General features: G+C 34.8%; 1 protein-coding gene across 2 annotated transcripts in view; it reads right to left on the bottom strand.

Annotated features, from left to right (window-relative positions):
- Window positions 1-16,281, bottom strand: part of LOC145240062 (protein inscuteable homolog) — a 752,521-nt gene that overhangs the window by 371,878 nt on the left and 364,362 nt on the right. For both annotated transcript variants that reach the window (XM_080103684.1, XM_080103685.1), the window contains exon 2: window positions 5,155-5,423. In XM_080103684.1, coding sequence (XP_079959810.1) covers window positions 5,155-5,423 — 269 coding nt within the window. The remainder of the gene's footprint in view (window positions 1-5,154; window positions 5,424-16,281) is intronic.

Raw genomic sequence — 16,281 nt, 5'->3', positions numbered from 1 at the left:
GAATTGTGGGATGCTCTCCAAGAGGTATCGCGAGGAATAACTGTTGACAAAATCGCAAATTTGACTAATTCTGTGAACCAACGTCTGTTACAAGTCATTCATAAAAAAGATCGCATATGCCCTACTAATTATGTCAACATAGAAATTGCTATGTATGTAATTTTTTCGAAGGATTTTTTTCTAGTTTATGTAATGTTCGAATATTATTTCAATAAACAAGTTATCGGTATATTATTTTTTTTTCAACCTCGTTAATAACTTGACATACTGAAATCAACATATATTCCTATCTTTTGCAATGTAAACTCGTTAATAATTCGATACGCAGTGTATAGTGTCCTGGCAGTATATATATATATATATATATATATATATATATATATATATATATATGTGTGTGTGTGTGTGGAAATATGAAAAGAAATTAATTATATATTCATCGATGCTTCGTCTTTATTTGTAGACTTCCTCGGTATGAAGGAATCAATCAAATAAAGACGAAACATCGATGAATATATAAATATTTTTAGTTTTTCCATTCCATCACCTCGTAATGTTATTTCCAAAATTATTATTATACAGAAATATATATATACTAGCATTTCAGCCCGGTGTTGCCCGGGTGTTTGGAGGTGTATGTTGAGCAAAAAAAAAAAAAAAAAAAAGAAAAGCTGTCAATTCTTTAAAATTTGACTCCTAATATGACCTCTTAACATTTATTGTTTTGGGCTTAAAGCAAATTATTAAGTTAGATCCATGTCCAAGGAACTTATATCTAAAATTTCAAATGTTTATACCGACAATTGGCGGAGGAGTTTGGTAGAGATTTCAAAGGTAAAATCGTTGAACTTTGACCCCTTAACAGCCAAATTTCTGTCCGAAAAGGAATTACAAAGATTTTCCCAAATTTCAGTACCCTGTATATCAAATTTCGAGTCTGTAGACTGAAAATTGACAGAGTTATTGCGTAGGGAAATGTACACAGACACACAGACACGTTTACTTTTATATATATATAATAGATGTGTGTCTGTTATCGTTTAATAATAAATCAATATGTTTTCTAAAATTTCCATATTATACGCTTTAGATATAGGATTGTTTTCTTTTTGTTTGCTTTTATATTTTAAATTCGTACATACTTGCAAAAATATTACTAAATGAAGTTAAGATAATAATATTTGTAATGATACAAATTGTTATTATGCTATTTGTTGTGTTTACCTGTTATTTGCGTTTAATGCTTCATACAATCTTTATCGTAGGACATTGCAAGAAGCATGAAATGTCTATAACAGATAACATAATAACTAACGATTATTCATTTGCTTTAATAAACAGCAAATTAGAAACATAAAAAATAATTCTCTCCAAACGCGATTAAGGTACCTTCAATTGCTCAGTTTGCAATGATAACGAGGTTTTACTTTATCAACTGGTTCGGAATTCGCAAACGTGATGTCATAGCAGTATAAGAATTTTTGTAGGAATTTTTGACACCCCTAACACGAAACTGCGAATACAATATAAAAATCTCGTAATTTCTCTGTTAAAAGTGGGTTATTTATTTTCTTTATGGATTATACTTCCAAAATAAACTATTACAGTTGTTTTAAAAGTAATAGAAATATTTTTTTTAAACAGTAATGAATTTTCCGAACTCAATATTTTTCAATTTTTAAACTTTAAAAATCTATCAAAATTTTTCTATTGATTCTATTTTTACGATATTTTCAGGGTCAATGTGAAATTTTATGTTCTTTCCAATAAACCGAATATAATATTTTAGACAAACGTTTTTTTTTTAATTCACGCCCCCCCCCCAAGTGTCACCCATTTTCAACTTTCTCTTAAAAAGTAAATAATTAATTTATGTCCAATAGTTTTATATATCACAAATTGAAGAGAAAAGGTCAATAAATAATATATTCAAATTTAAAACAAAAAAAAAATCCCTTTTTTAGAAATTTACCTGTAAAGTTCGAAGTTTAAAACCTTTTTTAAAAAAAAACACATTGTTTTTTTTTTGTTTTTTTTAATAAAACCTTGGTCCTTGCTCCTTTAATTGAAAAAAAATTAGGGCTTGAATTACATTTTTCGAGGAGTTATAAGCTTGAAAAGATGGGGTGGAATTATTCACTATTTTCACCAAATTTCTGACACTGCTAGTGATTTCATTATTTAAAAGAAAGAAAAAAAAACGGGTGCCTTTTCAGTTTTACCTCAATATTAAAAACGCCTCGTGCGGGAAAAATAAATTTTAAAAATAAACAAAATGGCACAAAATTTTTATTATGTACGAGTAGTAGCATCTATATTGCTATTTTTTTTTTTTTTAGCTAGCATGAGAAATTGTCTTCAGATAGATGGACTGTCACAAAATCTCCTTCAAATAATTAAAAAAAAAATCGTCAGAATAATAATTTAAAAAAATTCAAAACTGAATATTTCACATTAAAAAAAAAAAACTCAAATAAGAGGAACGAATTGTACAATCGGTGAAATCAGGAATTTAGGTCATGCATTAGTTGAGTGTAAAGAATGATGCTTAATAAATGCGAAATAAATAAGTATTAACACGAATTAAACAAAGAAACGTTTGTCAGGCAAAATCAATTTTATTTTGTGAGACTCAATATTTTATATAAATAACTTAAATAAGCGAAACAACATTTAATAAATGACTGACTGAACAACAAAAGCAAAGAAAATGTTTATGTATTTTCTTGGTATTGACTGGACAGTGTAGGATCAGGTGGTTTATTTCCTTGGGGGAGGGGCGTCCTTACACTTAGGACAGATTTGAAAGTCTATTTGTCTCCACCGGTGTTTGTTTACTGCAGTCCTGCAGTATCTTGTTCTAATCCAGTTTGCAGCTATCCACCGCTTCCTACTATTTGTGTTATCTAGTAGGTGGAACACCAGAAGGTGTCGATCTATCTATCTATTTATCTATCTATCAAACTGGAGATACGGATGGTAGCTGAATGCGAAGAATGTCGAAAGATTGTCAAAATATGGATCTACGTGTATGTTACATAGATCAGGTTAGCTAGAGATGATTGAGAGTTGGAATTTGGACGTTGAACAGAGCGGACGGTTTAACAGGTCGACCCCCCCCCTTCACTGGGGAGGGAGTTGACATCTGTGAAAATAGAGACCTAGAAGTAACCACATAACCACGCAAGCAAAGATATTCACTTTCTATTTTTCTGCAATCAACGCCTAGAAAGTGAATAAAAACTATATAAAACCAACCATCGTCTTTGAATCGATGGGTTTCGTCCAAACAGGTTCCAGCCTTCTCTCCCAAAGCAAGATGAATTCCAGGTGGACAAGATCAACGACGCATGAAGGTATGCCCAAAATACATGTATCACCCCCTCCCCTGCATATGAATAATTAGATATGAATATATCATGAATAGACAACAACAACATTATTTAGGGTTCAAACAGTGAAGAAGCACCAATAATAGACATTTTGTGACACGTATACATATCAGGATGAACCCTTCGTCTCAATTTAGACGATTATACAACGTACACTGTTTTAGTGCCTTTTTAGAGCTCCATAATATAACATTTGCAGTAAAATCTCGAAGGCGCAAATTTAGGTCTTAATTGATGATCCCTGTTTCTCCATTCCTCTTTCCATGTCTCAACTTGCACATTTTTTTTTTTTTAAGTTGTAGAAAGGCTTTCGAGACTTGAATTTGGAGGTATCTAGGGCATCTTTTAAAATTTGATGGTTGATAAATCTCTGGTGTCCACAACGTTTTGATCCATTTTTTAGTTGATTCCCCCCCCCTCCCTTATGTGGGGTGGTGCGATTAAGCTTGCTACTGGTAGCCATTGTGTTGGGGTTGACTTCAGACATCCTGAGGTAATACGTATGGTTTGCCGAAGTTGTTTTTATCAACTGATCTTGTATGTTGGCTTCGGGACCATGGTAGGACACGGTATTCTGCAGCACTGTAGCAATACTTCTGTGCCTATGGTTTAAAAAAGGCGCAAAAATACGAAAATTCATCCAGTATTTTGCTTAACAACAACAAAAAAAAACATTTTAACGGCGAAATCATCGCCATCTATTTTCTGCAATCTTATTAAGCTTAAAGTTGTTTGAAATAAAGTTGAACAATTTGCATGGCTTGAGGACAGCTTCATTGCTAATCCTTCAAATGATACAGTTGCTAATACGGTTGTACCTATTTACTATGCCTCCCCACGGGACAGAGTTAGACACAAGGGTCGTTTTTTAACGTGGAGAAAAGGTACAAAAATAAAAATTGTCTCAGTCGTGAAGGATTTCTCCTCCACCGAAAGAGAACAAGAAAATGAAGTGCAGCATCTGAAGAACAGATACTACACTTTGATCTTGTCCAAACGGTTGTAGAGTCAGAGTTAAGGCAGTTCTATCATTTTCGATGAGTCTAACTAAAACAAATGCTTAAGGTGATAAATAAAAGTATAAAAATGTTTTTCGCTTCTGTTTTAACACGACGATCACCACAACAAAGATTTTGTTATTTTGGTGAAGCAGAAGACATTTTTCGCCAATTTCGGAAATATAACTAAATAAAAAAACTTAGGATTAGGTTCTCTCCCTTTGGTATTATCATTATTAATTAATAATTATCTCCCTTGCAATCTATTTCCAAATTTCTGGCCGCCATATTGAATGTTTAATTCCAGTTTTCATTTACGGGTTCGAGTTTATAACATGATTTACGATAAGTTGAATTATTTGATATACTAAGACATGGTTTTTAGTAAAAACAAAAAACAAAAAAATTCTTTGAAAATTTGAGAAAATCTATTTCATAGTGAATAGTAAGAAACCCTAGAATAGAAATTTAACCGGCATGCATCATGTATCATTTTTGAAAAGGTATTCTTAAATTTCATTCGCTAAAATATATGTTTTAAAAGAAACATTGAATTTTCAGTCTTGTAAAAAAGCCTGTACTCTCAAAAACCAAGTTGAAAAATTAAACAGCTTGGAGTCGAAACTTTTACAATTTCAGAAGTTGTAGTCAAGTGTTTTATTACCGACTCCACAACCCTGGATAAAAAAAACAAAATTCAGAAACAAAAGAACATGCAGAGGCCAGTTAGGAAGTGACCAGTGAATGAATGAAAGCTGACTTACTTTTAATAGCCCGTCCAGCAGAAGCAATGTTTCCTGAATCGCATCCACGCCGTATCGATTTGCTCTGCAGCACAGTCATGCACTCCATCTCGGTGGAGAAGCGCAGCTCCATCATCCAGACCATAACCGCACTTTCGGTCCCGCTGCCAGAGCTGCTCAAGCTACCCCCGCTGCTTATGCTACTGCAGTCGCTGCCACTGCTCGGACCGGCGATGCTGCACATGGCAGCAGCTGGGGCTGCTTTGCCTGCCACACGTGGCTTCAATTCACTGGAGCGAAAAGAAGGAAATGAATTAGCCAGATGAAACAAAAAATGGGTATTTTTGGATGAAGGGGAGGAGTTTTTGTCTTCTTTGATGGTGAATGGCATCTTTTTGAGGGTTAAAAATAAATACGTCAGCCTATTGAAATCATAAATATGAATAAAATATTACATAAAAAAACAAAGGTAAAAAACATTCCATGATCACACACACACACACATATATATATATATATATATATATATATATATATATATATATATATACATATATATATATATAGGATCGCACACACACACATATATATATATATATATATATAGGATCACACACACACACATATATAGGATCGCACACACACATATATATAGGATCGTACAGACACACATATATAGGATCACACACACACATATATATAGGATCGCACACACACACACATGTAGGATCACACACACCCACATACACACACACACACACATATATATATATATATATATATATATATAGGATCACACACACACACATATATATATGTAGGATCGCACACAGACACACACATATATGTAGGATCACACACACCCACACACACACATATATAGGATCGCACACACACACACATATATATAGGATCACACACACACACACATATATATATATATAGGATCACACACACACACACATATATATATATATATAGGATCACACACACACATATATATATAGGATCACACACACACACATATATATATATAGGATCACACACACACATATATATATATAGGATCACACACACACACACATATATATATATATAGGATCACACACACACACACATATATATATAGGATCACACACACACATATATATATATATATAAAAGATCAACTGTGAGCGAGTTCAAACAGATACAACAATCATAATATATTTACAGATGGTAAAAATATGTCAATCTACTGATATCACACAGAAACATGTAAAAATGTAAAAAAACATAAAAGCGTTAGAGAATCCCAATGATGATTTATGTCAAATCTACTGTGAGTTCAAAGACAAGTGTAACAACCATAAATTGCTAACAGATGGATCATCAGTAAAAATAATATGTCAGACGAGTCTTGCACCATTTTTATGTCTCATTACGAAGATTCAAATCAAGATACAATAATACTAATCCCTATCTCTAGAATTTGTATTCAGATGTTGGACAAAATTCGTAGCATGATTATGACTTGAGAAAAAATGGAAATTATTTCATGCAAAATGCAGTTTTGTTTGAAGGGTGGGGTTAAAACCCTTGGTTTCGACGTTGTTAAGAAATCGCGCATGCGCGAACGTCCAATTCGTTGTTTCGTTTTTAAAAGCTAAATTTGCAATGTGATAACATCTGTGTCGGCGTGATCCAATAGATAACGTGTTTGCTTATGAACTCAACTTTTGCGAGTTCGCGTCCACCACACACCTTTTTTTTCTTTTTTTATGTTTTATTTTTTATTTTGCTGACAAAATTTTGCTAGAGAATTGTAGATTTATTCCGCCTCATTTTTTTTTTTTTTTTTTTTTTTTTGTGGTGCAAGATATATAGTATATATCCGTAGGAAGACGTTCTCGTTTATAAAGTAAAATCCAATCGTTTAAAATGAATATTACAAGAAGGGAAATATTCTTGATAAAATCAAGATAGGTGGAATGTTGAAAAGTTCAAATCCGACATTTTAAGAGTGGATTTAAAATAAAAATAAACATAAATATAAAAGAAAAAAACTAGGATTACTATTTCATTCGGATACAAAAGTCTTATATCCTTTTTTTGTTTCAACCTTTATTAGCATTCTCTATGTCCCGTAAAACGATTTAGTCTTTCATATATTTTCTACGTATGAATGACAAAATTATATCAAATCAAATTTAATATTTTGCTAATGACTTTCCTCGGAGGAAATGAGCCTACATTGAAAATCCATGGATTAAGTAAATTACTTTGAATTGTATTCTTTGTTCAAAGAATAAATTTTTGCTCAAAAAAATTATATTTTCCTGAATTCAATTTAAAAAACTGTTAATAATGCTAATAATAATGATAATATATATATATATATATATATATATATATATATATATATATATATATATATATATATATATATATATATATATATATTGCAAATACTGGTGTAATAAGTTCGATCCTAACCTATGCTGATGACGGCTAAAAGCCAGAAACATGCATGTCCATAAATATACTTTTATGCACGTAAAAATAAGACAAATGAAATTGTCTGTCTGTGCGTGTATATTTTCCTAGCACACTACTCTGTCAATTTTCAGTCTACAGACTCGCGATTTGGCATAAGGGGTATTGAGTTTTGGTAAAATCTTTTTAATCGGTGTTCCGCCAGAAATTTAGCTGCCATGGGGTCAAAATTCAACGATTTGATCTTAGTAAACTCTACCAAACTCCTCCGCTAATTTTATGTCTGAACATTTGAACTTTTAGATGTGGGTTACTTGAACATGGATCAAACGTTTTAATTTGATTTTAGCCCAAACCAAATGTTAAGGGGTCAAAGTTAATAAAAAAAAATTGACCTCTGTGGTCTCTAGCAAATTACTCAGCCAGCTTTTAGTCTAAACATTTGAAATTTTACATAAAGTGTATTGAGACTTAGGGCAAAGTTTTTAATTGGTTTTAGGCCGAAAATTTGGCTGTCAAGGGGTCAAAATTAAAAAGATTTGACCTTTGCGGTCTCTAGCAAACTATTCAGCCAATTTTGGGTCTAAACATTTGAAATTTTACATAAAGTGTACTTAGACATGCAGCAAGCTGTTTAATCAGTTTTGAAGCGAAAATTTGGCTGCCAAGAAGTCAAAGTTGAAATAGTTGACCTTTGCAGACTCTACCAAACACCTCCTGGGTCTAAGCACTTGAAAATTTAGATGTAGGTTACCTGGACACGAGTCAAACTTTTTAATATATGTACATATGCATATAATGTTATGAACAATATTTAAGACCTTAGCAAAGCCGGGCTAAACTGCTAGTATATATATTATCCGATCCTAGACAAACGCGAAGACATGTGTTTTGTTTGGAATTTGGTGTATATCATGTGTAAACCTGAGTAGTCTGGCCGGCTCCAAAGCACCTAGAAGGGATGAGGAGAAGGAGGATGGACGATGGAACGGAGATAGGAGAAATAGAACAAAGATTAAAAAAAAAAAAATCCTTCCCCCTCCTCCACTGCCGGCGTCCTTCTTTCCTCCTCATCTTGATGTACCGAACTGGTTCCTTTTAGTTTTCCCTTTGTCGGAGTCAACATTCTACGGGCCATTGCTCTCCCACACCCCTTTAATGGTATACCCCTCGTTCCCGTTTTAATTCCTCCACTCTTGTCTTGAGTAGATGAAGACGATCCCTACCCCATTGGAAAACACCCAGCCCGACCCGCCCTTTCGAAGAAACGCGTACACCTGTAGAAAGTCAGCTATCTGTATATTTCATCGACAAACAGATTTTTCGATTTATCCAACTTTACAAGTCGGCAAAACAGAAACCAGAAAAAAAATGTCGCACACACACACACACACACACACACACACACACACACACACACACACACACTAGCTTTTTTTTTTTTTTTTTTTATTTAATTTTCACCCCAAACAAGGCACAGTGCCACTTTGAAGCAGGGGGCTACTATTAGGGAATTAATTAGCGGGGTCATTATGAAAGGAGAAGAGTAGAAAGATGTTTGTTAACATTACACTTGAACTTCTGCATATCATTGCAGTTGGGAAAGCAGAATCCCGGAAGGGAGTTCCAAAGACCCGCAGTTCTGGGGAAGAAACTATTGGAGTAAAAGGCTTTCTTGCACCTAGGGATCTCCACTGTAAAGGGATGAGACTTAGTAGCTTGTCGGGTTTGTCGGGGGTAGTTACGTCGGGGAGGTACAAGTGTTTGCAGTTCGTCAGAGCATTCACCATTAAAGTATTTGTAGAACAGGCAGAGGGATGCAACATTCGTCGATGGGACAGAGGTTGAAGCCCAGATGACAGTTCAGGACCTATCAGGTTTGCGACTCTTTTTTGAACCCTGTCCAGGAGCGAGAGACAAGCAGCAGATGCACCAGCCCAGATGTGACAACAGTACTCCATACATGGGCGAATGGTTGCCTTATAGAGGTATAGGATACTGGCAGGCGTAAGTAGTTTTCTAGCACGGTAGAGGGAGCCAACCTTCCTTGCAGCAGCCTTGGCAATGCTCTCAATGTATCTATTCCAGTTCATATTCCCTGTAAACGTTAGGCCGAGGAGTTTAAAAGAAGTACTTTCAGGCAATGTGTTCTTGGCCATTGCTATTGGTGGTAGAGAAGGTTTCTTGTAGTTATTGAAGGAAACAAGCTTAGTCTTAGCAGCATTGAATGAGACCAACCATTTTTGTCCCCATTCCACTACGGATTGGAGGTCATCCCCTAGTGTTTCTGCCATTTTCTTGGATATGTGTTCATTTGTTTTCCCCTCATATCTGTTATAGAGAGTGGTGTCATCGGCAAATATACCCATCTCCGAAACAATATTATCAGGGAGGTCGTTTATGAATATCAGGAACAATAGAGGTCCAAGGATAGACCCCTGAGGCACTCCCGCATTTATGTCATATTGTTTGGATGTACGTCCGTCGAGGACAACTTTGATTTTTCTATTACTTAAGAAGGATTTAATTACGTTATGAATTCTTCCAGTGATTCCATATGATCTAATTTTCCTTAGAAGACCATCGTGCCATACCCTGTCAAAAGCCTTAGATATATCAAGGGCCACCGCTCTACCCTCCCCTGTTTTATCCAATGAACGGTATATACGTTCAGAAACTACAGTTAAGATATCTGCTGTTGGACGGGCTTGCCTGAATCCATATTGTTTGTCAGTCAAGAGTTTAGCAGCTGTTAGGTGCTGGACTAGGGCTTTATTAACTAAGGACTCAAATATTTTGGCGAAAAGCGGGAGGAGGCTAATGGGGCGATAATTTAGTGGGTCAGTTCTTTCACCAGAATTCTTGAAGACTGGTACCACAGAGGCGGTTTTCCAGCAGTCGGGAAAACAAGATTCGTTAAGGCATTTATTGTAAAGTTTGGACAGAACTGGAGCAACCTCGGCAAAGCATTTTTTCAATAGCACAGCCGGGATGAGATCTGGTTCACATGCTTTAGAGGTGTCTAGGTTTTTTATAATAGCATGTACCTGAGAAGGGGTGATTTTCAAGTCGTCAAGTGTGGCGTCTGTTCGCAGAGGAAAATCAGGGAGTGAGTGGTGTACCGAGTTCAGTGTGGAGTTTGAGGCAAACCGACTGGCAAGCAGATTAGCCTTGTCAGTTGCCGTGCAAGCAACCTCATGATTGTTTGTTAGTGGGGGAATAATTGACTGTCCATTATTAACTACGCTGTTGTAGATTTTCCAAAAATCCCGGGTTCCTAATTTCTGTGCTTCGATGCGCTTTCTGGTGGTTTCAGAGTAATCTGACTTAGCTGTGTCTATCACTCTCTTACAATTATTTCTAGCTTCTATAAACTTCTGTTTATTTGAGCTGGACTTATGTCGGTTGAATCTGCGGAACGCATGCTGCCTTTGACAAATGGCAGCTGCACAAGCAGAAGTAAACCATTGGGGGGAGTGGGGCTTGCTATAGTATTTCCGTGCGGGAACATGTGCTTCAAATTTCCAAATTTCCACAAACGGGCAAATACTGGTACACGCTAGCAAATTTAGATTTGCAATTACAGAATATGATTCTAATTTTTTCCTTTGCTCTTTATTCTAACACTACACTAAGTTTACTGTGTTATTTCGCTACAGTTGATATTGTGTAGAACAATAAGAAAATCATAGTGAACAATGCATTCAACAAAATTTCACACACATTTCTAGATACCTATATCTAATAAGTTCAAAAGAAAGGACACACTTAGGGAGGTATTTTGGTGGTCAAGTCACTAAATAGAGATTAGCTGGTTTCCCGGCATAGCCCAGGATGTAATATAGATTGACTGAAATACATGTTCTAGCTGGTTTCTATGCGTTGCCAGGGATGTAATATAGACATATTACCTGTTCTCTTCTCCCTAAGGTAAAACAATTTCATATACATGCTGTAAATTACCTATGCTAGGGGTAAAACATGAACAATACCAGTCCTAGGGTAGATAAAACAAATAATACATAGAGATGAAAGATTCCTCTCCCCTAAGAATAAAACATATGTTCAATATCTGCTTTTGTTTTTTTTCATTGTTTATACGGTCCCGAGCAACGCCGGGTAGCCCAGTCATACAATATGTTTAAACATGATATTTAAATTTATGCAGATTGCTTATATATTATCACAGAATCAATCTTTTTTTTATGGAGGTCACCACTTATCAAGGCCCGGAAGCCACTCGGGGATAAGGGTTATTACGTGTACTGAATATTATATATGAAAAGGAATAATTTGCTCGGTGAATTAATTTGCCAAAAAAATAAATAAATAAAATAAAATAAATAAAAAAAATGATGATATTGTCGTACATCAAACTCCGTTTGTTTTTCTTTACAATATCACGTCAGCTGATATTTAGGCTTGATGATGAATGCCCTGGAAAGTCCTTCTGAATAATGTTTAGTTTCAAAATATGCAAACGAAGAAATGATTTGCGGCGATTTTAAATGGAACCTCTTTTATCGTAAATTGAATTTATTACAAATTAAAAATTAAAATAAAATGGTGAAGTATACTTGGATTGAACAGGGGATCATTTGATCTGCAGTCGATAACCCTACCACTAAGCTCTATCTCTAGATTATAAAAAAAAAAATCTCTTTTTTTTTTCTTTTTTCTTTTTAGAAATAATTATTTGTTGAATTTTATTATCTCTCTTGCTGGTGTAACGTAAAATATTCCCCTGTAAAAATTCTATATATTAGACTGTTTTTAGGATCGGATTTGAGGGGGGGATTTTCGATACTTATTGCATGAAAACAAAAATTGCACAAAAAACCTATCTAAGAACACTGCCAGGCCTAAATAACAAAAATGCATCGTATTTTATTTAATATACGGAAATGCTTTACCGAATAACAAGTTATACGCTTTTTTGTACTATTTGTCTAGCTTTGGACATTCCATTAAATATGGAAGCTTATGGATAATACAAATTCACACTCGGTTCGCAATCAACATGTATATCTTGATGGTGGGGAAGAGGACATATAATGACTTGTATTTCGAAAATGTCATTCATCTTATATTGGTCAAGTTCAATGACGTTTAACTTCTGTGATCTTATAGTAACCGTTGTGTAATATTATGTTTAACATAATATAATCTCTAATCATTTTATTTAAATAAGTGTTTCTTAACAGAACCTTACTTGCACAAATTAATTCATTAGAGAACGTAACTTGTCTTAAAAGTCTGAATCTATTCTAGTTCATTTAATATATTTTCTGCAAAGAATATATCATATATACATAAAACGAAATGTACTCAAGTGGATGCAATTTAATCATTTAACTATTATTTAAATAAAGTACCTATTTCAAATATAAATTCATGCGAAATAAAGTGGAACTTAATAAATATCCCAATAAAATTAGTGTTCTGTTCGATTCAGCCGTTTTGGAACTTATGAAGAAGGACACACGCACACACAAAGTGACTTTTATATAGTAGTAGAGATGTCCATAATGAAAACGAACTTATGTACATTTTTATTCAGTATGATTTCAATATATACTATTCATTCAAAGGAAATCTACGTTTAAGAAGTAACCTAATTTGCATATTACATTAACGAAAATCTATTTAAATAATTAACTAAATGTTATAAATTATTTTTTGTAAGGGAATTGTTTTATTTATTCAATACATAAATTAATTAAAACATAAATTAAATAAATCAACTTTAATTTATTTTTGACTAGCGGGGGTGCCCGGCGTTGCCCGAGTGTTTGGAGATGTGTGTGGGAGGGATAAATCGAAACAAAATGGAAATTAAAGAATAAGCGAACGTAATAACCCTGTTTAGATATTATGACTTTTTATTTTAAACTAGCGGGGGTACCTGGCGTTGCCCGAGTGTTTGATTCCGGGACGGAGGGGGGAGTTTTAAAAAAATGTTATGGTAGGTAAGTAGGAAGGATCAAACCCGGAGTCATGAGTAAAAGTAGGAAAATAAAGTGTGAAAAAAAAAAAAACATCTGCAACGTTAACAGTTCGGCCACCAAGAAAAGTCCATTCCAGTTGTTTAGGGGAAAAAAAAAAAAAAAAAAAAACTACGGTAGGTCGGCGCGAACGTGAAAATATAATGTGAATTGTCCAGCACGCTAACCACTACGCCACAGAGCACTGCAGCTTAGTTTAGTGATTTTAAATAACTTCACATGAAAGAACTACGAAGCCAAACCGGTGTTCTCTTCTCAACTGTTCCTTGTGAACGATCCCCAAACGGTGTTAAGTGGTGCCAGGGGGAGGAGGAATTTATTAGAGAGAAAATATTTTACCACTTCCATTGATCTTAACCGATTTTGGCCGTGACTTCTCAGCAGAAAAAGTATAGAAATCTAAGATTATCGAGGAATTTGAGAAATAATAAGCCTATAACACCTCAGATATTGTTCTGCCGTTTGTGCATATTATATTTGCATGAAATATCTTGATTTTTAATCCTATTAATATCAAAATCAGACGGGAAAAAATGAGTTCATTTTATTTATATAGAGATTGAGAAAACAAAAACAAAAAAAAACAGCGAATGTGATGCAAAATAAAGACTAAGCGAACGGAAATGAAATAATCCTGTTTAAATGTTAAAACTTGTTAGAAAATCGGAAAAGCAAAAACGAAAAAAAACAAAAAAAACAATGAACGTGATGGAAAAATAGAAAAAAAAAAAAAGAACGGAAAAAGTAACTCTTTTTCAATATTAAAACTAAAAAATTGAAAAAAAATATATATCTGATATCTCGGCTCGAATGTGCAATCTTAAGATAACGACGCTGCCACTATACCGACTAATCTATGACCGCGTGAGAGAAGTTTAGTCATTTTTTTATATTTAAACTAAGTCAAGAAAGAACGGTTTTGCGCATGCACGTTTGGCTAAATTGTCATGAAGGAGCGATTTTTGGCTACCTCTCCATGTAAAAAGTGCCCAGTTGTGGGTGAAGGAATTAATGTTTTTGGCCATTTTTTTCGATATTTGTCGTCCGAAGGGTCGTGCTTCAAAATGATACCGATCTTGTTAAAATCCGTCTCCTGTCAAAAGTTTTTGCGAGATATACAAACATACATACATTCATACATACATTTAAACCGGACACTAGTTGTCTTAAAAATGTAAGTTTATTTATTTTAACTGAGAGAGTTATTTCCCCTTTAAGCTATGAAAATTATTTCACGTTTAATTTTCATAGACGAAAATGGGTTTATGATTTCATAAGTCCAACACTTTCAGGAAAATCCTAACAAGTTATGATATTTGGTGTATCTTAAATCTTAAATAGTATGTGACTAAACTCTGCGCATATATATATATATATATATATATATATATATATATATATATATATATATATCGCCCTAGGAAAGGCGACATGATTCCATTTCTGTCAGATAAAAAAACGGTTTCTTTTTTACATTGCAAACCATCCACTAGTTGGCAAGTTGGGTACAAATCTCAAGAGCGATAGGAGCCTTCTATCATGTCGGAAAGTGACACAATGTTCAACAAGCAAGACCGGAGATGCACCGCTGTGTAACTCATGCTAACTTACACATGCCCTCTACTGATCCAAGTTATGACAGCAAGACCATTGCCTGTATCCAAAAAATGCAAATCTGGACGGTTCAACGCTTGAAGGCACAGCGCAACGTTGTACAAATAACATTCAATAGAAGTCAATAGTCCGAAAAAATAAGGAATAACCAATCCACATTTCGCAACTTCAGAAACGTAACAGCGAAGTATGTTTTGTATTTGTGTGTGTGTGTGCAAGTACGTGCGTGTGTGTTTTTATCTTAGTATGATATTTCATTGTTATTTTAAATACAGGGTGAAACGATAATATTGTCGCCTAGAAATCACGACACGATTCCATTTCCGTTTGATGAAAACCGATTTTCTTTTTTTGTTGCACATAATCTACAAGTTGGCCAATTGTGTACAAATCCCAAAAGCGATAGGAGCCTTCTATCATGTCTGAAAGTGACACAATGTTCAACAAGTGAGATTGGAGATGCGCCGCTGTATAACTCATGCTCTCTACTGATCAAAATTATGACAACAGGACCATTGTCAGTATCCTCAAAATGCATCCCCGGATTGCCACAAATAACCTCACATCCCCGGATTGCCACCTCATGCCACCTCACAGCTTCGAAGTCGGCTTGAAAGCCGACTTCGAAGCTGTGAGGTGGCATGAGGTGGCCCTCACTTGAAACCACACCAAAGACCATAACCATGGCCGGAAACGTTGTTTTCATCACCCTGGGCACGTCTCTGTTATTCGTGGCAATCCGGGGATGCATTTTGAGGATACTGGCAATGGTCCTAACAAAAACCTAACAGCCAGCCATAGTTCTCCCCAGAATGTGCTGCTGCTATTGCGCACAGAAATCACTTTTTCCATAGCTACCAACGTAATAGATGCACTGAGACTAAAGCTGCTTTCAGGACTGCCAGCAACCACTGTAAAAGAGTAATAAAAAATGCAAGAGAGCTATATGCCCAGTCTGTTAAATCCAAGGTAGCTGATCAGCAGCTTGGTTCCCACCAATTTTGGCAAATAACAAATAGGATCCTGAACAGAAGTGTGCGTTCTATCCCAACCA

Source organism: Euprymna scolopes, chromosome 19 (genome assembly GCF_053919585.1).
Source record: "Euprymna scolopes isolate OS-2025 chromosome 19, ASM5391958v1, whole genome shotgun sequence".
In the NCBI taxonomy this organism is placed as follows: Eukaryota; Metazoa; Mollusca; class Cephalopoda; order Sepiida; family Sepiolidae; genus Euprymna; species Euprymna scolopes.
The sequence above is the reverse complement of the archived record's forward strand: the minus strand, read 5'-3'. Positions and strand labels throughout refer to the sequence as shown.